The 27,614-nt window shown below is 38.4% G+C and overlaps 1 protein-coding gene across 2 annotated transcripts in view; it reads right to left on the minus strand.

Annotated features, from left to right (window-relative positions):
• The window catches only part of SETD2 (SET domain containing 2, histone lysine methyltransferase), a 127,065-nt gene that overhangs the window by 10,973 nt on the left and 88,478 nt on the right, over positions 1–27,614 (minus strand). The window contains exons 14-18 of one of the 2 annotated variants that reach the window (XM_043587268.1): positions 27,429–27,612; positions 20,225–20,894; positions 13,458–13,592; positions 10,799–10,938; positions 8,084–8,195 (exon numbers count right to left, since the gene is read on the minus strand). In XM_043587268.1, the coding sequence (XP_043443203.1) occupies positions 8,084–8,195; positions 10,799–10,938; positions 13,458–13,592; positions 20,225–20,894; positions 27,429–27,612 (1,241 nt within the window). Of the gene's footprint in view, positions 1–8,083; positions 8,196–10,798; positions 10,939–13,457; positions 13,593–20,224; positions 20,895–27,428; positions 27,613–27,614 lie in introns of those variants that run through there. The other variant, XM_043587269.1, reaches the window with a different exon arrangement.

A 27,614-nucleotide genomic window follows, 5' to 3' on the forward strand; every position in this document is an offset into this window, starting at 1 on the left:
CTCAGGTCATGACCTCACAGTTTGTGAGTTCGAGCCCTGCATCAGGCTCTTGCTGACAGCTCAGAGCCTGGAGCCTGCATCAGATTCTGTGTCTCCCTCTCTCTCTCTGACCCTCCCCCCCACTCACACTGTCTCTGTCTCTTGAGAATAAACATTAAAAAAAAATAAAAGAAAAACTAAATAAGGAAAAAATGGAATAACATCTTTTAAGTGTTGAAAGGGAAAATAAAATATCAACTTAGAATTCTATATCCAGTGAAAATATCCTTCAAAAATAAAGGTAAGAAGGAGTCTGGCAGCTTCTCACAAAATTGAACATACTCTTATGATCCAACAATCATGATTCTGGATATTTACCCAAATGAGGAGAAAATTTATGCCCACAAAAAACTTGCACAAACTTGGAAGCAACCAAGATGTCTTTCAGTAGCTAGTTAATGTATACATGAACTGTGGTTAATCCAGACAATGAAATATTTAGTGCTACAAAGAAGTGAGCTAGCAAGCCACGAAAAGATCTGAAGGAACCTTAAATATATAATGCTAACTAAATGAAGCCAATCTGAAAAGGCAACACACTACATGAGCCCAGCTATATGACATTCTGTAAAAAGCCAAACTACACACACAGTAAAAAGATCACTGGTTGTCAGGGATAGTGATAAGGGACGTGGACAAGGAGGGTAGGATGAACAGGGGGAGCACAGAGGATTTTTAGGGCAGTAAAACTATCCTGTATGATACTATAATGGTGGATACATACCATTACACATTTCTCAAACCCACAGAGTGTACAACACCAAGAATCCTAATGCAAACTATAGACTTTGGGTGGTAATGATAGGTCATTGTAGGTTCACTGACTGTAATAAATGGACTGCTCTGGCAGGCTATTGATAGTGGGTGAAGCTGTGCATGTGTGGTGATAGGGTCATAGAGAAACTCTGTGCACTTCCCACCCAATTTTGACGTGAACCTAAAACTGCTCTAAAAAATAAAGTCTGTTAAAAAAAAAAAAAAAAAAGGACAAGAACACTTTTCAGACAAACAAAAACTGAGAGAATTCATGACCATTAGACCTGAAATACTAGAAATATTAAAGGAAACTCTTCAGTCTAAAGGAAAATGATTCCAGAAAGAGCCCAAATCTCCATGAAAGAATAAAATTTGCCAGAACTGGTAACCATGTGGGTAAATATAAGACTTTGCTCCCAAGTTTAAAAAATTTAACATGTAATGAACTGTTGAAAGCAAAAACATAACAATATATTCTGGGGTTCATAGCATATGACAGGATAAAAAGAATGTATGGTAACAGTACAATGGACAGGAGGGGGCAAAATATAAGTAGGTTCTTACAATTATAGATAGATACAATGGTATTTGGCATGAGACTATAAGGAGATAAATATTCATATTGTAAACCACAGACCAGCAGTTCTTAAACTTTTAGGTCTCAGGATTCCTTTTTTGCTCTTCAAATGTTTTTTAAATGTTTATTTTGAGAGAGAGAGAGTACATGTGCACACGAACAAGGTAGGGGCAGAGAGAGAGAGAGAGAGAGAGGGAGAGAGGGAGGGAGGATATCCCAAGCAGGCTCCACACTATCCGCATAGAGCCTGATGCAGGGCTTGATCCCACGAACCGGGAGATCACTACCTGAGCCAAAATCAAGAGTTGGACGCTTAACTGACTGAGTCACCCAGGCGCCCCTGCTCTTCAAAGAGCTTTTGCTCATATGGATTCTATCTATGCAAATTTACCATTATTAGAAATTAAATGTAAACAAAAAATATTAATTTTGAAACAGCATCAACAAACCTATCATATGTGAATATGGTAACTTTCTTTTCCAAAACTAAAGAAATTATTAAGAGTGGCACAGTTTTATATATTAGAAATCTCTTTAATGTCAGGCTTACAGAAGACAGCTGGATTCTCATTTCCTTCACATTTAATCATGTCATGTACCCTTTGGAAAATTCCATGGTATACTTATGAATGAATGAGAGTGACAAAGGAATATGATGTTTTAGTATTACTATGAAAACAGTTTTGACCTCATGGCTCCCTTGAAAGGGTCTTCAAGTCCCTAGGGGTCCCCGCACTACACTCTCTCTGATAACCACTCCTGACAGAAACTACTAAAAAGTTAAATAAGGAAGAACGGATAATAAGCCAATAGAAAAAGATAAAATGAAGTATTTTGGGGGAAAATGTAAATTTATCCAAAAAGAAAGAAAGAAACACACAGAAGACAGATGAAATAAATAGAAAAAAAATGAGGGGGTAGATCTTAAACCCAACGTTACTGACACATTTACTAAATATTAACAGATTAAACACACCAATTAAAAGGCAGAGACTGTCAGAGTCATGGGTAATGAAAAGGTAATGGGTAATAAAACCATCCATAAGAGTCTGAATTGCTTTGCATCACTGCTTACAAATTCCTCTATTTGCAGCCTCATTCTGAATTTTAGGGCCTATGACATAAGCCTTAAGACATAAACACTGTAGAAATCAATGAGCTACTCATCTACTCCCCTGATAGATTCATTTCATAAATATTTTATTAAGTACTTCTATGTCATAAACTGAATAAACATCCTTCTTTTGTTCTTGATAGGTAAAGAACCTAAAGCCAAAATCTGTACAATACCTTTCTAAATATTTAACTTGCAAAAAATTCGCATACAGTTTATTTTTTCTCTGTGAGTAGATTCTGAAAAATCTCTGAAGAACAGCTCTCATACATGGCCAAAAGTGCCCTCCACTAAGCAACGTAAACGTTCCTAAAGTCAGGCAGTTTGCCCCATCACTGCCAACACAGAGGTTTCCTATATGTAGATGGCAGCTTCTGCTGTAGGTGCTGGTCAGCCTTCTCCCAGCTTCCACGGGTCCACAGCACTTGAGTGGATTTCACAAGTACTCTCTTCTACCTTCTATGATAACTGACCAAAACAATGCCAAAATCTTGCTCATTATTCATACTTAAAGATCATCAAAATCATTTAAAAAAATTTTTATGTTTATATTTTTGAGAGAAAGAGAGAGGGAGAGAGAGAGAGCATGCAGGTGAGGGGCAGAGAGAGAGAACAGAGGATTCGAAGTGGGCTATGTGCCAATAGCAGAGAACCCTATGCAGCGTTCAAAGTCACAAAGTGAGATCATGACCTAAGCTGAAGTCGGACACTTAACCAACTGAGCCACCCAGGCGTCCCCAAGATCAATTTTCTTAAGAGCTGAAGGTGACTCAGCTCCTGGCTATATAGAAACTAATCTGACAGATTCTATATGTGAATCACTGGCTGAAAATCCAGGACAGTTAACACAGGAGTCTCAGTGATCTCCCCATGATCAGGTAAGCTATTTGGGTGGTAGGGACTCAGGTCACACCACTATCATCCCTTACCCTTACCCAAAGCATGGTGCTTTATGAGGACTCCTCCAACAATCATTGAGCTGTTCTTAAAAGAATTTCCAGATCTGACTCTGACTTGTTTACACAGAGAGAGGAGAATCAGAGATTATAATAAATCTGACACCATGATCTGAGCCACAGAATCTAGCTATACCTAAAGCCAATACCACTCTTGACTTTCAAGTTATACAAGCCAATGTCTTTTTTTTTTTTTTTAATGTTTATTTTTGAGGGAGAGAGACAGAGCGTGAGTGGGGGAGGGGCAGAGAGAGAGGGAGACAGAGAATCCAAAGCAGGCTCCAGGCTCTGCACTATCAGCACAGAGCCCGATGTGGGTCTCGAACCACGAGACCATGACCTGAGCCGAAGTCGGACACTTAACTGACTGAGTCACCCAGGCACCCCCAATATGTCTCTTTTTATGTTTATGCTGGTTTCAGCTACATTTTTGTTATTTACAGTTGAAAGCAAACATCTGCAAATACAAAGGTGTAATATTAAATGTGCTGCAAACAATAAAGTGTTTTATGTGCGAGAATAAGGGAGGAAAAGTTTAGACAAAAGCAAATAGCCACAGAAAAAGTTTTCCTTTCTTCTGAATTACATGGCTAGAATGTTTCAAGCTGGTTACCAAAGGTGTCATTTACATAAAATCAAACATTAGGTATAAAACCTCCTCAAACTGATTTTTATCTTCTGCTCAGATAGAAATGGTACAACTATTTCATGAACAGGTCAAATGTACTCAAGAAACTGAAGATATAAGCATTGTTTTGGTTTGACTATGATTCTATTTAGGAGAAAAGACACCTCTAATCTTCAACTATTTGTCCACAGCAAGAACTACACTTGGCAGCCTAATTACATTGTGCACCCAGATTATTATGATTTGAATTCCAAGAGAGTTATTTATGTATTTGTACTTTGGTAAAGAAGAATAATGGAAACATTTCTCTCCTATTTTCTCTGAAAATTGACATCTTTAAATTTCCATTAGAAGTCTATGTAACATCTCTGAGGCAATTAAGAGCTAGGAGGAATGTTTCCTCTTTATAATTTCCCACTTTATAATTTCTCATCTTTACATAAGCACCAACCCCCATCCCAACATATAGGAGCATAGCTATACAGGAGAGTTATTTCTGAATTAAACACTGGATTTAGATTTGCTTTTGCAGACCCCTGAATGGACTCCTTGTTGTCTGTTGTTCAACATTCCTGAAATAATTTAATGATATAATTGAAACAAATGTCAGGAGGCTAGCCTTTAAGAAATGCTAGAGAAAGGCTACACTATGTGGGTTGATTGGAGAAAATTCTGGTACTCTTACAAATACACATTACGGTGGAAGTCCTTCAGTCAAACACCTCTCTGCTACAAATGCAAACATGCTGATTTCTTAGCTTTCCTAGTCTGTCCCTCTAAACCAAATGAAGCACACCTTGGAGAATGTAACACACACTCACTATTAAAAAATAACAGTATATAAAGTATCTTATTCTTTCAGAAGCCTATTACCAGGTTTCAAAATATATTAAAAACACATAGAGTTCTTTCTGATCTCTTATTAGTGGCGTTAAAGTCAAGCAATCTCTTTTAATAGTGCTAATGAGCAGTATGGTACAGTTATTTGAAAACAGCAACTATTTTTCCCTCTCTTATCACTGACATTTTAGAAGAGCACCAAGGAACACTCTTCCATTAGACAGTGGAAATCCCACCACCTTAGTCATTCCCAAGTAGAATTTCACCTTGGGAATCATCTCTATTATCTCGCTACACAATGAAAACAAAAATCATAATTTTTAGTTGGTTTAAACTCCTAAGTAGAGACCCTGTGAGAAAACACTTCTCTGCTGCCATAGAAAGTTCCTTAATCACAGTCAAGTTATATCTACCATACTCCAACCGATTTCCTGGCTGAGGTCTGGCCCTTCAAATTTCATACAGGCTTTCACGATGTAAGCATGCAGTAAGAGCTTCATATTTACAATTCACAAAAGGGATATATGATACGATCCCTATACACCCCACCTGTGGACTGAGTATTCTCTCCCAACTTTCAAATCTGATCAAACTAAAAGTCTGTTATTTTGCCTTCTATTAATAGCAACAAAAAAGTATTAATTCTAATCCTAACTTTGAACTCACACTCCAGTATGTTCAGACAGATTATAAAGTAGAACAGTTTTCCACTAAAACCTGAATATCATGTTCATTTAGGGCCTTGAAGCTTTTCTGGGATTCAGTGTACATATTTACTATAACTAATCCAGGGCAGGAGTTGAGAACCCACAGCCTTGCCTAGAACATGTTACTCACTTTCTCTCCATGTTATCAGATACAATCTGATAAACAGACTCCCCAAGTGGTATGTATATAGTGAGCTTTTGCAATTATACTTCTCCTATGGTCAATCAAACAGTATTCTACCCTAGACCAAAACACTGAATCATAATTAATGGCTAAGGTGCAAAAAGTAAGGTCTCTTGACATACTTTATAAACTTGGTCTCAGAGCTCAGCTGTATTCCTACACCAGGGATCTCTTCTCAAACTTTGTTTATTTTTCAAAGGATATAACTAACAGAGCTACAGATGTCTGCAAAGAGGGAGGTGTTGTGGTTTTTTGTTTGTGGTGTGTTAGCTTCTGGATACTTTAAATGGCAGTTGCCTAACAATCCTGGGCATATTCCTAAATGATTCAAGAAAATGTGACAATACCACAGTTACAGTGATGTGGTTAAGTGACTCCAGTGATTCATTCGGAATTTAGCAGGCTCCACGTGGACTTAACTGAAATGCTTGGTTTTTTGGAGAATGGCAAATATATGCTGAAGGAAGGAAAATGCTTCCCCCAAGTGAATAAAATGACAGAAAGTACATTGTTTCCACTTTGATTCTTTCACTCCAACCTCTTTCCTTTTTGCCCTCTTCCCTCTCTCCTACCTCTCCACTGACTTAACTAGTTAAGTGCCTCTTCTCATTAAAAAATTTTTTTGAATACTATTCAGATCTTAGGACACAGAAATATGGTCTTTGATTTCACTGAAGACACCTTACTCCAGGAGATAGTGGGTCTTATTATAAGCGGACAGGGATAAAAATGGTTATAATTCAGTCACTGTGTATTTCATTTACTTGACCTCTAATCCTAATTACTGTTTTGTCAGAGGGAGAGATCAGGGATAAGCTCTTTTTTTGCCTTGTTTCTAAAATAATATTTCCATAGTAAAATATTTGTCCCAAATCTTAAAAAAAAAAAAAAAAAAGTGTGTGTGTTGGGGGGAGGTGGTGGAGGATACTCCTTTGGTGAGGTTGTAAACAGTTAACTTTTTCCCAGAACTATGAATCCCAAAATGGCAGGACACTGAAACACACCATCTATGTAAAATTTCAGTCAATGAGCTAAAACATTTAAAATGAGACACAGTGCATCAAAAAAGGATGCGGCAGATCTACAAGGAAAGAGCTAAGACAGACATATTTTTTAAGGTTTTATTTTTAAGTAATCTCTACACTTAACACGGGGCTCAAACTCACAACCCCAAGATCGAGAGTTGCATGCTCCAACTGACCCAGCCAGATACCCCAAATTGCTAAGAAATACTAAAGGAAGTTATAATAGAATATAAATACTATGATTCTATTTGTGTGTTTAAAATGAAAAGTAAGGAGCACCTGGGCTTAACCAGTCAGCTAAGCGCCTGACTCTTTTTTTAAAAAAATATTTTAATGTTTATTTTACTATTGAGAGACAGAGCAAGACAGAGCATGAGCATGGGAAGGGCAGACAGAGGAAGAGACACAGAATTTGAAGCAGGCTCCAGGCTCTGAGCTGTCAGCACAGAGCCCGACGCAGGGCTTAAACCCACCAAGTGCGAGATCATGACCTGAGCCAAAGTCAGATGCCCAACCAACTGAGCCACCCAGGCGCCCCAAGCGTCTGACTCTTTAAATTTCCGCTTAGGTCATGTTCTCATGGCATGTGGGAATGAGCCCGATGGATGTCTGCGCTGACACGCGGAGCCTGCTTGGGACCTCTCTCTCGCTCTCTCTGCCCCACCCCTGCTCATGCGCTCACTCTCTCTCAAAATAAATAAACTTTTAAAAACAAACAAGCAAACAAACAAATAAAATGAAAAGAAAGAAAAACACTTGTGTGTGTACATTTCCCAGAAGGGTCTGGAAGAACACACACCAAAGTAAAGTTTCACAACCTTGGCATTATTAACATTTTGGGCCAGTTCTTTGTTGTGGGGGACTGTCCTGTGCATTGTAAGATGTTTGGTGACTTCCCTTGTCTGTAGCATTCCTTCACTTTTAACAACCAAAAATGTCTCTAAATATTATCAAATGTCCTCGAGGGAGCAAAATTACTCCAGGTTTGAGAACTCCTGTACTAGTTAACAGTATTTATCTCCAGAAAGGGATGATAGGAGAGCAGCTGGAAAGAAATTAAGAGCTTGTATTTTTTGCTTTACATACCATACTGCTATACTGTTTGGATGCCCTAGGCCTCTCAAGCATTTACTACATGTGTTAATTCTCCAGAACAATAAGGAAAATAGAATCACAAGACCACATGGCTATTGGCCCAGCAAGATGACAGGATACAGACTCCCAGATGATCCGGAAACATGTGTAAGCCATACTCACCTTCATGGGGTTTTCATCATACGTTGGGGTCCCCAGGTCCATCTCAGCTTCATGCTCAAGGCTGGCATCATCTCCTGGGCTTTCCCAAGTAGGAGGATCCCACTGAGTCTGCCTAGAAGGTAAGAACAGCCATGCTATCGTGGCCAGAAAACAGAGAACTCTGGCACAGGCATCTCTGCTCATATACACATAAAATACAACATTTGTAATGAGACATAGAGGAAGTCTGCTTCATAAGATAGAAACATTCTTTTGCTATCTTCCCAGCAGCAGTGATTCTATCCCACAGACATACATTGTTTAGCCCACTGTATTTCTCTAGCCAGTGAGGTGGCGATGTTTGCCTTGTCGAAGAGAGTAGTAAAACCAAAACATCCTGTCTGTTTCTCACTTGGCTCTTAATGTTCTGAAAATAGGATTCAGCAAAACCTAAAAAGTACATGGAGTCAGTGCTTGCCTATACCTCCCCTCTGCAGGTGAAGAGATCAACAGCAACTGTACCCAGCATGTACTTGGAGCAAATAAAATAAATCACAACACACTCCTCACAATCCTTGGTCACATGAGAAAATGGTTCCTTGCTTTGGGAGCCTTCTTGTCTGTGGTTGTGCCCCTTTGCTTCAATGACTCATAGCATGGAAAAGACTTCAAGTCAAAAACTTATGCCCTTGGTCCCAAATATTCTCAACTGACTGCAAGAAGAAGGGTTCTACCATGTTAACTCATTCATTGCATGCTATAGTTGTTTTGCAAATAAGAAAGCATTGTAGTTTTTTTGTTGTTTTTTTTTTTTACAGCTAGATCTGTGAGGTAACAACTGGAAGTAAGGAAATTCAATTCAGGAGTCTGAAGTCAGCTGTCACAGGGAATGCTATAAGGAGAATCCCTTAAAATGTCAAAAGCCTCAGAGAACTAGCAACGTATCTGGTGGGTCAATCCTGCCTTTGCAGTCTTGTGCTTTCCTACCACACCAAACTTTTGTCAGAAACGTTAGAGGCACTTGAAAAACCATAAAAGAAAATATTTGTATGAAATTTTTAAAACTTGTAAGACATTACAAACAAAAACATTTGCAATAACCTTGATAAAGGGATCTAATAATAATGACAGAAAATGGGTACATGCCCCAAACAAGCAAATCACAAAAGATGTAAACGGCCAACGATAAAGATGGTTCAACAATAAAAGAACTGGAAATGAAAATAAGATGTCTCACCAATTACACTTACAAGATTAAAAGAAATTACGTGAAGAAAAAGGCACTATTGTACACTTTTTGTGGGAGTCTACAATAGTACAGTTTTTTTCATGGTAAGCTGACAATAATTATCAATTTGAAATGTCTATCTTTTTGACTGACAATTCTACCTCTAGAAATCTACCCAAAGAAGGTAAGATTAGTATCTACAAGGATGTCCAGGGTTAGAGTTATATATAAAATCGTGAAAATCCATCAGTTAGGGTGGGTTAAATAAAATTTTATATAGCCATACAAAAGAACAGGAGTTGGCAAACTTTTTTTCTATAAATGATCACAAATATTTTTGACTTTGTGGGTCACATGGTCTTTGCCACAACTATTCTACTCTGCCACTATATTGTGAAAGCAGCCATAAACAACTCCTAAATAAATGGGAGTGGCTGTGTTCCCCCCAAAACTTCATTTGCAAATACCAGTGGCCTATGGGCATAGTTTGCTGATCCCTCAAAGTATAAGCATGCACTAAAAACAGTGTAGTTCTGGGGCGCCTGGGTGGCGCAGTCGGTTAAGCGTCCGACTTCAGCCAGGTCACGATCTCACGGTCCGTGAGTTCGAGCCCCACGTCAGGCTCTGGGCTGATGGCTCAGAGCCTGGAGCCTGTTTCCGATTCTGTGTCTCCCTCTCTCTCTGCCCCTCCCCCGTTCATGCTCTGTCTCTCTCTGTCCCAAAAATAAATAAACGTTCAAAAAAAAAAAATTAAAAAAAAACAACAACAACAACAGTGTAGTTCTATATTAATTGATAACGTTCTATACAGATTGGTAGAAAGATTATAGAAGACGTATCCCAACAACTCACATAAGATTATATACCAATGAGTACACACACACACACACACACACACAGAGAAATTACATATATTCACATAAAGCTATCTTTTGTCTAAAAGACATATGTATTTTTTAAACTTCTAAGAAAAAGATAAATTGAGCTTTCTATAAACAGCAAGGGTCACCCAACTATGGCTCACGGACCAAAACTGACCTATTGCCTATTTTTGTAAATGAAGTTTTATTGGGCAGACATGACCATTCATTATGTATGGTCTATGGCTGTTTGCACAACAATGGCAGAAGTAATTGTGTTTGGCTGGCAAAGCCTAAAACATCATTTGACCTTTTACAGAAAAGGTTTGCCCAGGACCCTCAATACCCACAACATTAAATCAAGTCATTATCTTTATTTATTTATTTATTTATTTATTTATTTATTTATTTATACAAACTCTTTAATTTTCCGCAAAAGAGTCTTGTAGATTAAAAATATATCAAAATTTATCTATCTAAAAAGGCATAACATAACATTGAAGACATGATTCTGGAAATCTAGCAGCCCTCAAGCATAGTGAACACCAGCCAATGACATCAAGCCAATAATCATAAATCTCCCCTTATGATGGCAGCTTCTTTGACCAACTGAAACTGATTTGGAGATGCCCACACAGCCTTTCTTACCTTGTGATCACGTGGTAGTAATAAATCTTCCCTTCTGGATCTCGGGCTGTCTTCCAGTTGGGAGGTAGGACAATGGTTTTTGGTTTGGGAGGAGAGGGGGGTGGCAGATCCAGAAGATTATTTGTCACTACCATTTCAGGCTAAAAAGAAACACACACACAGACTCTTCATCAGTGACATCTCAAAAAGGACAAAGTAGCCTACTTAAGCAATATGTAAAAACATACCTCTATCTCTATCTTTTAAAAAAAGATAAAAAAGGTTCAATCTGGGAAATGATCAGAGACAGAGTATATAAACAGCTTTAGGGATCTATCAGAAAATTGACAGTTGGCTCCAAGTTCACCATCCAACATACCACATTTAAAAATATTCAGCAGCTCACTATCCAGAGCAGTATCTTTCAACCTTAAAAAAAAGAATAAAATAGAAAATGCTAGGAGCGCCTGGGTGGCTCAGTCAGTTAAGTGTCCAACTTCAGCTCAGGTCATGATCTTGCGGTTTGTGAATTCGAGCCCCATGTCGGGCTCTGTGCTAACAGCTCAGAGCCTGGAGTCTGCTTTGGATTCTGTGTCTCCCCCTCTCTCTTTGCCCCTCCCTGCTCAAGGTCTGTATCTTTCAAAAATAAACAGGGGCACCTGGGTGGCTCAGTCAGTTAAGCATCCGACTTCAGCTCAGGTCATGATCTCAAGGTATGTGAGTTCGAGCCCCACGTCGGGCTCTGTGCTGACAGCTCAGAGCCTGGAGCCTGCTTCAGATTCTGTGTCTCCTTCTCTCTCTGTCCCCCCCTGCTCATGCTCTGTCTCTCTGCCTCAAAAATAAATAAAAGCATTAAAAAAAATTAAAAACAAAAATAAACAAACATGTAAAAAATTAAAAACCAAACAAAACAAAACAAAACAAAGCTAAATGGCATATACCAACTTCTGGATCCTGATTAGCTGAATTAGCTTTAGATGTATCTTTTTTAAAGAAAAAAGCTGAAAAGCAGTATGACAGAATGTTAACCACTTAACCCTTATCTATTTTTCTGTACATTTTAAACTGCGTATTTATAAAAATTTAATGTCACATTTTGAAAAACATGAAAACCTCACAATCCCTGTCTAGGGACTGAACTGTATCCCCCAAATTCCTACGTTGGAGCTCTAACTCCCAACGTGACTATATTTGGAGATAGGGCCTTTAAAGAGGCAATGAAGATTAAATGAGGTCAAAAGGGTAGTTTCCTCATAAGAGGAAAAGACACATTAGGGAACGTAAATATATAGGGAGACGGCAGCCATGTGCAAGGCAAGGAGAAGCCTTAGAACCAAACCTCACCAACACCTTGATGGTATAGACTTCCAGACTCTAGAGCAGTGAGAAAATCAATTTCTGTTAAACCTCTTGGTTTGTGGTATCTTGTTATAATAGGTCTAGCAGACTAATAATAAATTACTATAAGAATATATGCCCTTAATTCTCATTCTGTGTAAGCCAATTAATATAGAATACTTTTTCCAGCTTTACCTCTGCTTGAGCAGTCAAAGAGGAACCGGAGATCCCAGGCTCAGATAAAATGGGACCACTTTTAAGCAAACACAGGTCTTTGAGCATCACTGTTTTATGCATACCATTAATCCTACTTCATGTAGCTGCTTTTTTTGGTGTCCTACTTCAGTTCTACCTGTAGTCCTCCTTCCAGCCTATAAAGTGACCTCTTTGTCCTAAGCTTCTGTGTCACCTGAGAATACTTTAAATCATTCAGAACTTATTACTAATCCTTCCCACACTTGGGAATGATTCTTTCCCTCCTCAAACTATCTGCACCTTATGTGACACTAATCTCTACTTTTAGTATTATTCATTGTGATTCTCAACTCTCTTATTGGAATGTCAGCTTCTAAGGATAGGAATGGAGTCTTAGGTTTGTATTCAAAATTCCTAGGGCCCAACTCCTAGCAAGCCCTCAAATACCTGCTGTAAGAGCACACTGTCTCATCTCCCAACTGTTCCACATGTAGTCTTTATACTCCATCCCCACTAACTGTACTACCTGTCTAAAGCCACCATCACTCACCGGACTGCTGCAGGAACCTTCTCTGGAGCTGTCGCAACTCCAAAGTGCTAATGTGATCAAGTTATTCTGTTCAGCTTTTCAACGGCTTCCAATGCCAGCCATTTCCCACTTCACCAAGATTTCACCACATCCTTCTCCATATGTTACAGAATACCAAACGTTTCTCTTACTACATATTGTACAGCATGTACAGTGAAGTAGTTCACTTCTGTACTCCTAGTCCATGGGTCTGATATAGTATCATATTCCAGTACTCCATAAAATACAAATAGCTACTCTATAAAATTGTTACTTTAGCAATTCAGAGCAAAGTATAAAAATACAAAGTCGGTTTAAATTATAAATAAAAAGGATATCGGGAGCAAAATATGTATCAATCAACATAGGGGTAAAATCTAGAGAACTTTTTTTTTTTTAACGATTGAGTAATGCTTCCTCAGAGACGTAAGCCCTTGAGTGAAACTGGGGACCAAAGTTAAAGAAAAAAAAAACAAAACCAAGTGAAAGAAACAAAAATAAAAACCTAAACCAAAAGTAGACCTTCTAAAGATAAGGTACACAGCTAAGGAGTATTTTATCACCTGAAGCGTTTCTTACCGGCTGTAAGGGCTGAGGCTGCCCTGGTGTGACTATCGCAGTCACGGCTGCAGCTGGCTGTACGACCACGCCTTGAGGATGAGCTGTGAAAATCTGCTGTCCTTGGATGTACTGAAGACTTGGTTGGGCATAACTCTAAAGATAAAATGAAGAAATTCATAATTTATACTCTTCTGGCTCTAATAAAGCAGTAACTGTCTTCTCAGTTGGCATTCTCTTATTGGAATCCATGAATTTTAACTTTTAGCAAAGAGTATTTCGATACAAATGTGTAAAACAATCCTTTATTTCAAACACAGAAGTTTCTTTTTTTAGTAATTCCCTACTCATTTACTTACTTTGGTTTTACCATTAAAATACAAAAAACAAAAAAACAGAAAAGGCTGGGGGGAGGGGGGGAGGCTCCTAAGAGCTGTCCAACTCTTTAGCCTCCAGGGAGACCACAGTAATAACAACTGAAGTGCCGCACCTAGTATATCCAAGACAGTTCCACAGGGCTCTTTTCAGAAAGCCTTTTTACTACCAACTCCTAAAAACTAACAGGTTGTTCTGACTGGAAAAGGTCAAAGAGAGTGAGTGATTCATAGCAGAGGAAGTAAGACGGTGATCTAATTACAACTCCCTCTGAGAGGAAGGAGGGTCTCTCTGTCTGAGAAAGACAGCAGAATTCATTCTAGATAAAATTCTTACCACACACTGATTTATACAGTGCCTCATGACGCTCAGAAAGCCCTTTCACGTATATAATCTCATTTAGTCCTGACTACCATCAGAGGTGAGGATCTCCCCCACCGGGAGTCACATAAGAAATTAAGGACCACGGCTAGGACTTAAACTTACTCTGGAATTAGTTCTCAGCACTAGAAACACTCTTAAAGAAGAGGTGACAACAAGCCCTGAAACACAACCCTGTTGTCTCAAGAGGTGATGACTACCAAGGAGGTGAACAGAGATAGATGCAGCCTGTACTTGAGGACAGATTTTGATCCTAGGGACTGAGATTCCACCACATAAAATAATTTCAGAAGTATTAACTGGTAAGTGCTCAAAATATAAAATACAATCATTCCAAATGTACCAGTAAAGACCCAAAGAGTCCGATTAGGCCAGTGGAACAACCAAGACGATTTCTGGATAAGTACCGAGAGGGCACAGAGAAAAAGAGGAAGAATACAACCCAGCTGACCCTTGAACATGTGGATTTGAACTACACAGGGCCACTTATAACAGATTTTCTACAGTATAGTACTGTAAATGTATTTTCCTTATGATTTTCTTAATGTTCTTTTTCTCTAGCTGACTTTATTTTAAGAATACAGAATATGGGGCGCCTGGGTGGCACAGTCGGTTAAGCGTCCAACTTCAGCCAGGTCACGATCTCGCGGTCCGTGAGTTCGAGCCCCACGTCAGGCTCTGGGCTGATGGCTCGGAGCCTGGAGCCTGTTTCCGATTCTGTGTCTCCCTCTCTCTCTGCCCCTCCCCCGTTCATGCTCTGTCTCTCTCTGTCCCAAAAATAAATAAACATTGAAAAAAAAATTTAAAAAAAAAAGATTCCATTAAAAAAAAAAAAAAGAATACAGAATATAAAACATGTAGCATACAAAATATCGGTTCATCAACTGCTTATGTTATTGGTAAGGTAACAGTATTTTGGGGGAGTTAAAAGTCATATGCAGATTTTTGACTGAGGAGAGAGGTTTGGCACTCTTAACCCCTTCATAGTACAAAGGTCAAGAGTACTTGATTCATTATTCTGGAACAGCTTAATCTACACAGAACAAAAACCCACACTCAATGGTCAAAGCAGAATTATTATCAGAATAGTATCACAAAATAGAAATGCTTTCATCTCTAGGTATTTGGATATAAGATGGGAAATCTGTGCAACATCAAAGATTTTGTAGAAACAACTTTTACTTCCCCACCTAATTCCAGTTTCAAAGACTGAAATGTGGTTGAACCCAAAAGGCTTTTAACACTGATGCATCTACACCCAGACAATACTGAATAAGAGGTCAGTACAAAAAGAGATATTAGCAAAAAAGATGGTAAAATAGTGTTTAAGAAATTTAAAAATGGGGCTCCTAGGTGCCTCAGTCAGTTAGTTGAGAGTCCAACTTTGGCTTAGGTCATGATCTCATGGTTCGTGACGTCAGGCTCTGTGCTGACAGCTGGGAGCCTGCAGCCTGCTTCGGATACCGTGTCTCCCTATCTCTCTGCCCCTCCTCCGTTCATTCTCTGTCTCTCTCTTTCAAAAATAAGCATTTAAAAAATTAAAAAAAAAGAAATTTAAAAGTATAATCTCAGAGGTGAAGTATAAATAATTCTTATAACGTTCAATTTCAACTTTGCTAAAAATAAGCTATAAAACAAAACATATCTAACTGGGGTCTAATCTATGATCTAGTGTATGATCTGGAAAGTGAATCTGTAATGGCCCTGATGCCCGAAGGAAGCATCCTGAAGAGTGGATACAACAGGCAAGTTATTGTGCATGTAGGGAGTTAATATAAATGTGCTGGTATATCTGATTGAGTAAAAACAGTTTCTGGGAGGCTGAAGAAGACAGTAAACTGATAAACATGTTATCTCCATAGTGATCAAGAGATTAAGCACCCAAATCTACAACAGAAAGATGCTAATATTTTGGAGGCTAAAAATTCTTTTGACTCTCAGTTAAACTTTGTGCATGGAGAATTTGACAAGATCAGAGCTAATAAGTAAGGCTCATCTAAAGGATTTGATGACTGGAGTTTTAAAGCTATAGTCTCCTTGAAATGAAGACTCTGGCTCCAAATGCTGGCTGTGAGGTAACTTCTGACCTGAAATGGCATTATCCAGCTTGAGCACTCCCTCTATTTACCAGATGAGGTAATTTACCAGATGAGAAATTTCCAGACAAATTTCACCTGTTTCTAACATGCAAAGATATATTTAAAGGATAATAATTTATCATCAGGAAGGAATGTGACACATACTGGAAATAACTTCCAAAGGAAATGCCAAAAATATCTGAACAACATCAGCCTTGCTGGACTAAAAACAAAAAAAAAGTCACCCAAGATAGCAGTAATCATTTAGAGGTACAGTGTTTAAAACTCAGACTGTCAAAAAGAAAGAAAATGGGGCACCTGGGTGACTCAGTCAGTTGAGCGTCTGACTCTTGATTTTGGCTCAGGTCATGATCTCACGGTTCGTGGGATCAGGCCCCATGCTGGCTCTGTGCTGTCAAACACGGAGCCTGCTTGGGATTCTCCCTCTTCCTCTCTCTCTCTGCCCCTGGCCTCCACCTCTCAAAATAAATAAGCTTAAAAAAAAAAAAAAAAAAAAAAAAGAAAGAAGAAAGAAAGAAAGAAAGAAAGAAAGACAGAAAGAAAGAAAATGAACATTCTTCAGGGTTTTATTAAATTATCTATCCAAACCAGCTGATAATCACATGGCAATGCCAAAACTAACAATAGTAATAAAAAGGGGAAACTGGCTTGCAATTCCACTGAAGTTAGTATGGAAGATGTACATACTTGTGAGATGTATCTAAACAGCATATGTAGGGGCGCCTGGGTGGCGCAGTCGGTTAAGCGTCCGACTTCAGCCAGGTCACGATCTCGCGGTCCGTGAGTTTGAGCCCCGCGTCGGGCTCTGGGCTGATGGCTCGGAGTCTGGAGCCTGTTTCCGATTCTGTGTCTCCCTCTCTCTCTGCCCCTCCCCCGTTCATGCTCTGTCTCTCTCTGTCCCAAAAATAAATAAACGTTGAAAAAAAATTTTTTTTTTAAATAAATAGCATATGCCTATCAAGTCTCTCTTTTGCTGGGGGGAAATCTGTAGGAGATTGGCTCTCCCCTTCAAGAGACCTGAAATTACATGAAAGCTAATTTCTCAAACATAAATACAGTCTAGAAATAGCTTTATTTTTTTTTTTAATTTTTTTTTTCAACGTTTATTTATCGGACTGCGAGATCGTGACCTGGCTGAAGTCGACGCTTAACCGACTGCGCCACCCAGGCGCCCCTAGAAATAGCTTTAAAATGGGACTTCTAATGGGAATTAGAAGAGAAATCTAAGGAGGTCCAAAATGTTATAGAAAATATAATTATTCTGCCCCTACTTCTAGAGGGGAAAAAAAATCACTATTACTTTATATCTGAGTCACTTCACTTTATAATGTGAAAATTATAGTCTTAGGACTCAATTTTTTGAGATGTGATTTAGTATAACTTTGTAAGAATAGGTCACTTAGTAATGTCACAAAACCACTACAAATCAGGTGCCCTCAGCTGAAGTTGAGTTTTTACATTTGATAAGCAATTGTGGCAAAAAATGAAAGTCACCTTCTGATAACATATCTGCTCCAAATGTGAAAGATACTGCATATGTGTACACATACACACACACACACACACAAATTTATATCACACCACATCACATACTACTTCACTGTCAAAGTTATCATATCTTGCAAATTCTTAGTAGCCTATGATGGTATGGTCAATACTACACTTGAACACCACAGACCTCAAGGTCTCCTTCTACTGGAGGTTAGACCAGATATCAGATAGATGACTTTGACTAGGAGCATTTCACACTCCACAAATGTCAATACTCTGTCGACATCATTAAGGTAACTATAATTAAACCTTCAAGGTAAATGGTGCTTTAATTCTGTCATTATTAATATCCATTATCTCATGCAAACCTCAACCATGCTGAGGCATTCTGCTCATCTCATAGATAAGAAAACTAAAACTGAAGTGGCACCTGGGTGGCTCAGTCAATCGAGCATCTGACTTCAGCTCAGGTCATGATCTCATGGTTCGTGAGTTTGAGCCCCACATTGGGCTCTCTGCTGTCAGTGCAGGGCCCACCTCGGATCCTCTGTCCCCCTTACTCTCTGCCCCTCCCTCGCTCACGCTCTCTCTCAAAAATGAACATTAAAAAAAAAAAAAAAAACAAAACTTTAACTGAAGAATATAAGCTAAGCACCTGTCCCCAAGACACACATTAAATGATGGACAGGGACTCAAAACACATAAATAATAACAAAATGCTCTACATTTCTCATAACCTAAAGCCCAACATCATCTCTGATAACTAATCTCACAGAGAAGTAAAGGACACTTTGGACTATCTGAGTCCATTCATCTGCCACCTAATACACACAAAATAGATTAGGGAGCCAACAAATGACTCCTTGGTAGGAACAAAATGGAAAACTGTAAGCAAGCAAAATTGTGACGCTGGAGTCTTAAGGCTATGACTAAAACTTACAGAAAATCTTTTGCTCCATGGGATAGAAAAAATAGATTACTTTTTATAAGAATGGCCAAATGACCAGTGAAATCTCTCCTGGAGAGTCTTCAATAAATATCTTCCACTGCGATTGCTTAGGCTCTGAAACCTAGGTTAAGAACATACTTCAGGAATAGAAATGGGAGAGAAGTAGACCATGTTTCTTATATCTGATACACATTCTCAGGGAAAAAACTCAAAATAAATGGTTTGGTCCAAGAAAGAATGTGGCAAGACAGCAGAAGTTAGAACCTAAGAAATTTGTTTAAGATACTTAAAACACACACACACACACACACACACACACACACACAGATACAAAGTAATTTGGAAAAATGGTTAAGAATCATGTTAAGTAGAAACCCATGGGAAAAAGTTTCAAGTCTTCAAAATTACAAATACATAAAATATAGATATAAGCATGTGGCTCAAGAGATCATACAAAATGAATGTAGTTAGTATACTTAAGATTTTAGGAATTCAAGCTGGATACTTTGCCATGGCCTTACAAACTAAATTTTGATGCAGCTTCGTCACAAAAATACTAACAGAAGTAACTGATCAGTACTAGGTAATGTGTGCAGGAAGTATCCCTGACAGTCTCTCTCATCCACGATAATTCACCTTTAAGGAGAGATATGGAGTGATGTGATGGACATCAGAATGTGGTGAGGATGATGCTTTATATATATTTTTTGTTTAAGCTTAAAATGTATTGCTGGGTTCTATAGAAAAGAAGCTTGATTAAAAAACATAAAAATACACCTTGAAATACAAATTCAGTATACTCAGCTTTTAAATTTAACATTATATTTATTACCATAGTAAATATCCTTAGGTTCACTCTGGCAAACTTCATGACAATAAAATGTAGGGGATATAAAATAATACACAAGCTGGGTCTAAGAAAAGGGCAAGCCATCTCCTGACTCAATTACCATGACCAGAGGGTTTTCCGTTTGTGAGCATATAAAAGAATAAATTGTATATTATTCACTGTCTATAAGCAAAAAGGAGAGGAGTAACCCATAAGTCTCTCCCTGACTACTTGACTTTGCGGGAAGTCAGCTGGAATGTGGTAAGCAGCCCTATTAAGAGGTTCATGTGATGGTAAGAAACCGAGGCCAGTTAACAACCACGTGAGTGAGCTTGAAAGTCAATCTTCCTTCCTCTTCCTAACCTTCGATGACTACAACCTTGGTTAACAGCCAGGCTGTATGTAATTTAATGAAAGACTCTGAGCCTAAACCACCCAGCCAGTCAAGCTGCTTCTGAATTCCTGCCCTACAAAAACTAAGAAATAATAATTACTAGTTGTCTCAAGCTGCTAAGTTTCGGAGTAACTTGTCACACAACAAAAAGTAACTAATATATACACAATTCATCAATATATAAGTGAGCAATGGCAGGTTTCCCCTTCACAACAGATTTAATATCCTATAAACAGACTGTAAGATAAGAGAGGTTCCAAAATTAGTTACCTGCACAATTGGTGGAGTTGTCTGTGAATAGGGTGATGTCACACCATAGACAGCTGGACAAGTCTGTCCTTGATAATATATGGTTGCTTGAGACTGTGCAGGAGAATACTGCTGGGGGACACTGACAGACTGTTGGTTTGAATCCCAAACACCATAATTCTGTCCCTGAACTGGGCCTGGGGCTGGCACTGGCAAGACGGTGACGCTGGAGTCTTGGTGTACCACACCATCACTTTGGGCCACATACTGTGAACTGGAAACTTCCACAGGGGCTGCCACATGTGGCACCACTGGTACAGGTGGAGGGGCAGCAAGGGGTTCTGTAGAATGTCCCACCAAGGGCTGAGAATGATCATAAGGAGCAGGAGAACACACGGGGTCCATGCTAGGTGTGGGGAGGAGCACCTTTCCAGCATTAGGGTTGCTGGGATCCACATAGGCCTGCATGGGATAACCTGGTGGGTAGCCAGCAAAGGGGTGATGAGGGGCGTTGTAGCCCAGAGAGTCATAGGGCAGTGGAGATGTCATTCCCAGGTTCTGCATCTGCTGCTGTTGTTTCTGAGCCTCCCGCTGAGCCACCTCTTGCTCAAACAACTTCCGGCGCTCCTCTGTAGAAAGTTTATTGCGGTCTTTAATTCGTACTTTCTTCTTAGAAGTTGGTGTATCATATCTAGAAAGAAAATAGTAAGAGCATCACAAACTTTTTTCCCTAAATCAAGGGCATAATCAAAGCACTAATAAATGTTATGTCCCTCAATACTCAACCATTAACCACACCAACTCCAATTTGGCATTGGTTAAAAATCAGTCAAAATTACTTAAGGAGTCTTGCAGATAGTAGAGAATCCCAAAGAATCATTTAGATGAAAATAATAACTTTACTTTTATTCTCAGGTTCTAGAACATCAAATTAAAGATACATATAATATTCTAAACAGATTCTTCTTTACAGTTGGGGACACTTCTGGATCTACAAATTCGGACATTAAAACAAAGTACACTAGTAAGAGCTACAGAATTTGATGTACGTCTGACCACATACATTTGATAAATATCAACAAAGGATAGTTGAATGAAAGATGATAATGCACACATAAAAATATGGGGAGCTCTATTCACATACTCTTCTCTGTGCAGGATCAAGGATAATGTCTTACTGCTGAGCTTAATGCCCTGTGCTGGTTCTGACAAGGCCCACTGGAAACCGTCAGCTCTAACATTCAAAAGAAAAAAACTGAGGGCTTAAAAGATTCTGCTGCCAAGGTTTATGGAGTGAATCAAACTTATGAGAAAGTGCTCTTGGCAAAAATTAAAAACTGACAACTAACTTCAAGAGGTTTCACTGCACAGAAACATCTAAGAACATCTTCATGGACAAGGGCATAACATTTATCCAAACAATAAAAAAACAAATGGTCTAAAACCTCCATACTGACAATTTCCTTTAAAATGTTAATGGTATGGTAGTATCCTTAGTTGCTGGGCAGAAACAAATGCAAATTAGTCTACAGAACAAAGCACCTTAAGCCCAGGCCTCAGTGAATCCCCACAAATCAAATTCTAAGGAACATGATGAGTTCATTAGAAAATAAAATCATTGGGGCGCCTGGGTGGCGCAGTCGGTTAAGCGTCCGACTTCAGCCAGGTCACGATCTCGCAGTCCGTGAGTTCGAGCCCCGCGTCGGGCTCTGGGCTGATGGCTCAGAGCCTGGAGCCTGTTTCTGATTCTGTGTCTCCCTCTCTCTCTGCCCCTCCCCCGTTCATGCTGTGTCTCTCTCTGTCCCAAAAATAAATAAACGTTGAAAAAAAAAGTTAATTAATTAATTAAAAAAATAAAATAAAATCATTATTTTATATAATTACAAAATTATACACGTATATATATAAACAAACGAGAGGACAAGACCCACAAAAACTACTAGTACTGGAATGATCCAATACAAACTGAAGAGACACTTAGTATGTTTAATGAATATCAAAGAGGCAATCAAAAATATCACTAAGGAATAGGAACATAAAAAACTATCAGGTAGATTTGAAAAAGAACTCCATGAAACATCTAGAAATGAAACAGAGTGGAAATTAAAACTCAATTATCATATGAAATTGAGAATGCACATACCTGACAATCTGACAAGTCTGGTCATTTACCCAAGAGACACTATTGCACATGTACATCAAAATTAGATAATAGCACTATACATAACTGAAGAAGCTTTACAACAAAATGTTACACAAAGCAGTGAAAATGAATAAACTGACACATGCAATTATGGGTAAATCTTAGCAATACACTATCAGGTAAAAACAAAGTACCCCCAAATTAAATGCAGAATGGCAGCCTTTTCATAAAGTTAAAAACCAACATATTATTTAAAAACATGTATTAGACAACATTAAACTGTTATTTTAAAAAAGGAAAGCCAGGGTATAATGAACACAGGATGCAAGATGATATCATCTCAAGCAGTAAAGGCAAGGGACAGTATAGGAAGAAATGGCATAGCCAGATTTATACAGTGGTTAAGATCACAGCACAAAAGCACTATAATATATGGAGAAGAAGTCTATGCACAGAAATGTGTCATGACCCAAGAAATAATCCAACATTCAATCCAATGTCCCTAAGATCCATGCCATGGTATGGTTAAGTAAGAGATCAGATCTGAAGAGAATTAGTAATGTGGAAGATGATCTTCAAATTCAAAAAGTTAAATGAATTTCAACCAGTTAAAATAAAAAGAAACCCTAAACAGAGGGTAGTGATACTGCAGAACACCAAACACCAAGAGGGCTCGTAAAAGCAGACCAAGAGAAAAGCCAGATTACTTAAAGAACAACACTTAGACCAATAAAGTTTCATTAACAACAAGGGAAGTTAGAAGACTGAAGAATAGCAGTTTCAAAGTGTCGAGAAAAACTTGTTAACTAAGCAAAACTTCCTTTTAAAAATGAGAGTCAATGTTCGCATAAAGACTCATACATATACAAGTCGTCTAATATTCTATTTTTTTTTAACGTTTATTTATTATTGAGAGACAGACACAGAGTGTGAGCAGGGGAGGAGCAGAGAGCGGTGGGAGACAGAATCTGAAGCAGGCTTCAGGCTCTGAGCGGACAGCACAGAGCCTGACACGGGGCTTGAACTCACGAACCGTGAGATCAACGACCTGAGCCGAAGTCAGACGCTTAACAGACTAGGCCACCCAGGCACCCCCTAGTCTGGTAATATTCTTAACAGCCATCTGGAAACAATCCAAATGCCTATCAACTAATGAATTTGTAAACAAGCTATGTTGTACCTATCCAATAGACTACCCACTCACCAATAAAAGGAACTACTGAGACATAACAACATGAATGGATTTCAAATGCAATCTGCTAAGTGAAAGACAGATTCAAATACTATCTAGACTATGATACTATATGTATCACATTCTGGAAAAGACAAAAACAGAGCATCAGAAAGCAGAGCAATGGCTGCCAGCAACTAGGGGTAGGTAAAGGGGACTGACTCCAAAGAGCTCAAGAAAATTTTCTGAGATGACAGAAGTGTCTATACCATGACTGTAGTGGTGCGTTTGACAAAACACTTTGAATTATACACTTAAAACTGAATATTTCTGTAAGTAATTTTTATCTACTGATTAAATAAAACTGATTTTTAAAACTGAAGGTGAGCAATGAAAACCAAAAAGATTTTTCAGACAAAATTGAAACACAGTATGAACAAAAACTCATCAAGGAAATCTTTTGTTGTTGTTGTTGTTGTTTGAGTGAGAAAGAGCCAGAAACAGTGAGAAAGAGCACAAGCTGGGGAAGAGCAGAGGGAGAGGAGAGACGGAATCTCAAGCAGGCTCACTGCCCAGTGCAGAGCCCAACACGAGGCTCAATCTCAACTCAAATCAAGAGTCGGACGCTTAACCAACTGAGCCACCCAGGGTCCCCTAAAGGAAATCTTTTAAAGGAAGGTCTAAGGAAAAAGAAAGGAGAACAAAAAACCCTAATTAATGTAAACAAACTAAATCAATCAATTTGTGTACATATAAAAAAATTAACAATAACTGACAGGGAAGGAGGAGGAACAAGAAATTATAATATTGGACAATAATGGCATATAAATTGGGAAGGCTGTAGATCAGAGTTAAAGTATCCTAAAGTATTTATGTTGTTTAAGATATGGATTAAATTTAGATTTTATTAAAGTGAAACTAGTTAAATACCACAAAGAATTAAAATATCAATCAGCTATAAACTATGTATGAGACACAGAAAAGTTAAAAGTAAAAAGGAAATAAAAAATTTCAGTTAAATCTTATCAATAGGAAGATAGCATACTTCTATTAATATCAAACAAAACAGACTATACAGCCAGTCTCAATAAAATTCTAAGAACTGGTAAAATACAAACCAATGAATGGCAATTAAATTTGAAACTTAACAAAAGAAGGGGGTGCCTGGTGGCTCAGTCAGTTAAGCATCTGACTTTGGCTCAGATTATGATCTCGTGGTTCACGGGTTCAAGCTCTGCATCGAGCTCTGCATTGACAGCTCAGAGCCCGGAGACTGCTTCGGGTTCTGTGTCTCCCTCTCTCTCTTCCCCTTCCCCACTTGTTTTCTCTCTCTCTCTCTCTCGCTCGCTCTCTCTCTCTCTCTCTCTCTCAAAATAAACAAAAACTAAAAAAAAAAAAAAAAAAAAGTAAACAGACTGTAAAGCCTGATAGTATTTAGAACTAAATTATGACAAAGCTATAGTATCACAAGAGTAGTTCAATGGTACTTATGAAGAAATTAAAATCCACAAACACTTTCATTTGAAGACAAAAAATGCTGAAAATTAGGGAGCTAAGAATCCCAATTACTCCAATTAGTGTGTGTGTGTGTGTATATATATATATATATATATATATATATATATATGTCCAAAAGAGTGGAATAAAACATGAATAGCAATCAATTACCAAAATAAAAAATGCTGTTATTCTGTGATTTGTATTGGATGTGTTGCTAGTAAAATAACAAGAACAAAGCAAAAGGATTAGAAAGGAAAAAAACCAAATTCATAGGATATGGACTGTTGGCAAAGACCCAAAAAAAGGGCAAAACCCCCTACACTTTGAAATATCATTGAGAGTTTTGTATGGTTGCCTGCATGAGATCAATATACAAAAGTCAACTGCGGTATCTAAACACAAGCAACAAACTGAAAATGTAACAAAAAAGTTAAGGTTTTCAGAAAAGAATATACCAAGATACGTTAAGTCTTTATAGAGAAAATGTAAACAGGAGATTAATGAAGAACTTAAAGTATTAAAGAAGACCTAATTAAACAGAAAATATCTGAATACTCAATTTGAATATAGGAATAGGACTCCTTAAAACTGTAAAGATGTCAAGTCTTCTCAGAATCATCTTTTGGGTGAGATGGGTGGAGGGAATCTGACAAGCAGATCTGAAGGAGAACAAGTCTGAGAAAAGACATGACATCCGAGAAGATCAAGGAGGGACCTGTCCTACTTGCTATCAAGACTTAATATGAGCTACAGACACATTATGAGCCCCAAACCAGATCCTCCCACATATGAGAACTTGTTGGAGAGAGCGTGCTGCAGATCAAGGAGAAAGGATGGGCTTTCAAGTAAATAGTACGGAGACTGGGTATTCACTTAGAAAAAAAAAAGAAACCATAAACCTACCTCACAACACACACAAAAATTAATTCCCAATAAATTAAGGACAAGAAAGAAAGAAAAGAGTATCATTGCCTCAAGAGTAGGGAAGAAATTTTTTTTTAGTTAAAAAAATTTTTTAATTTATTCATTTTGAGAGAGAGAGAGAGACAGGCAGGCAGACAGAGTGTGAGCGCAAGCAGGGGAGGGGCAGAGAGAGAGAATCCCAAGTAGGCTCTGTGCTGTCAGTGCGGAGCCCAACGTGGGGCTTGCTCCCACAAACCATGAGATCATGACCTGAGCCGAATCCAGAGTCAGATGCTTAACTGACTGAGCCACCCAGGTGCGCCAGAAAGAATTTCTTGACAGCCATCTGTTGTTTTGTTTTGTTTTATTTGTTTATTCATTTATTTATTTTTGAGACCTAGAGAAATAGAGCATGAGCGGGGCAGGGGCAGGGGCAGAGAGAGACGGAGACAGAATCTGAAGCAGGCTCTAGGTTCTGAGCTGTCCACATAGAGCCCGACGTGGGGCTTGAACCCACCAACCGTGAGATCATGACCTGAGCTGAATCCAGAGTCAGATGCTTAACTGACTGAGCCACCCAGGTGCCCCAGAAAGAATTTCTTAAAACACAGTAAAAGCACTGACCATGAAGGAAACATATAATATGTGTGATATATTCAATTATACCATAATTAATAAATTCTGTATATCAAAAGACACAAAAGAGTCAAAATGCAAGCCACAAACTGGGAAAAAAATATTTGGAAAAATTATCACCCAAGCAGAATTATATTTAGAGTATAAAGAATCTTAAAAAAAAAAAAAAAAAAAAAAATTCCTAAAACTCAAAAAGGCAAATGAACAGCACATATGAAAAGACACTTCACAGAAGAAACAGGAATGGCCAATAAACGTATGACAAGATGTTTAATCTGTTTAGTAATTAGGGTAATGCAAATTAAAATCATGATGGATTTACTATTATAAACCTTGACAACCCAAAATTAAAATTTTGGCAATTACACTATATGAATGCTATATCTCATTTTTTCAAACAAATAAATTTAACTTAAAAAGAACTTCTCCGGAATAAATGTTTTCTAGTCCCCAGTGACCGATCATGCTTGTTTTTCTACAAGCGTGAGGAAGATAGCCTCTGACACAGAGATCAACCAGCGTTTTGACTGGTAAGGTTCAAGATTCACTAAAAAAAAGTTCTGACTTTAGAAGATTTATCATTACCTCTGAAGAGTTATCTCCCACCCACCTCCACTCCCTTGAAAGAACAAGTCTCTGGCTCGTCAAATAACATTTAAATGTTATCAAGTAGAAACCATTCAAGTACTGAAAATCCACTAGTCTTCACTGTCAAAAGAGACTCTGTCTCAATATTTATCAGTGAAGTTTTATACTCATTTATCAAGAGAATATACTTATTCCAAAACCCCTTGGTGCCCCAAATCAGAAGTACTGACTTGGGAACTTTCTGACTGGCTCAGAAAAGAGAGTAACTCACACAGGCCACTTACCTGTCATCTGGCCTTTTTGTTCCCCGCTCATAGGCAGAAGAAGGTGGTGAGAGAGAGCCCCTTCGTTTCCTTTTCTCTTTATTTTGGGTTTGCTTGTCTGGGTCTCTCTCTCTTGACCTGTTAGGAGTCTTTGGGGCAGCTGTTTGATCTCTGAAGCCAACAGCATCCCTTCCTCGTTCAGTTACT

The sequence above is a fragment of the Prionailurus bengalensis genome, chromosome A2, assembly GCF_016509475.1.
Source record: "Prionailurus bengalensis isolate Pbe53 chromosome A2, Fcat_Pben_1.1_paternal_pri, whole genome shotgun sequence".
Classification (NCBI taxonomy): Eukaryota; Metazoa; Chordata; class Mammalia; order Carnivora; family Felidae; genus Prionailurus; species Prionailurus bengalensis.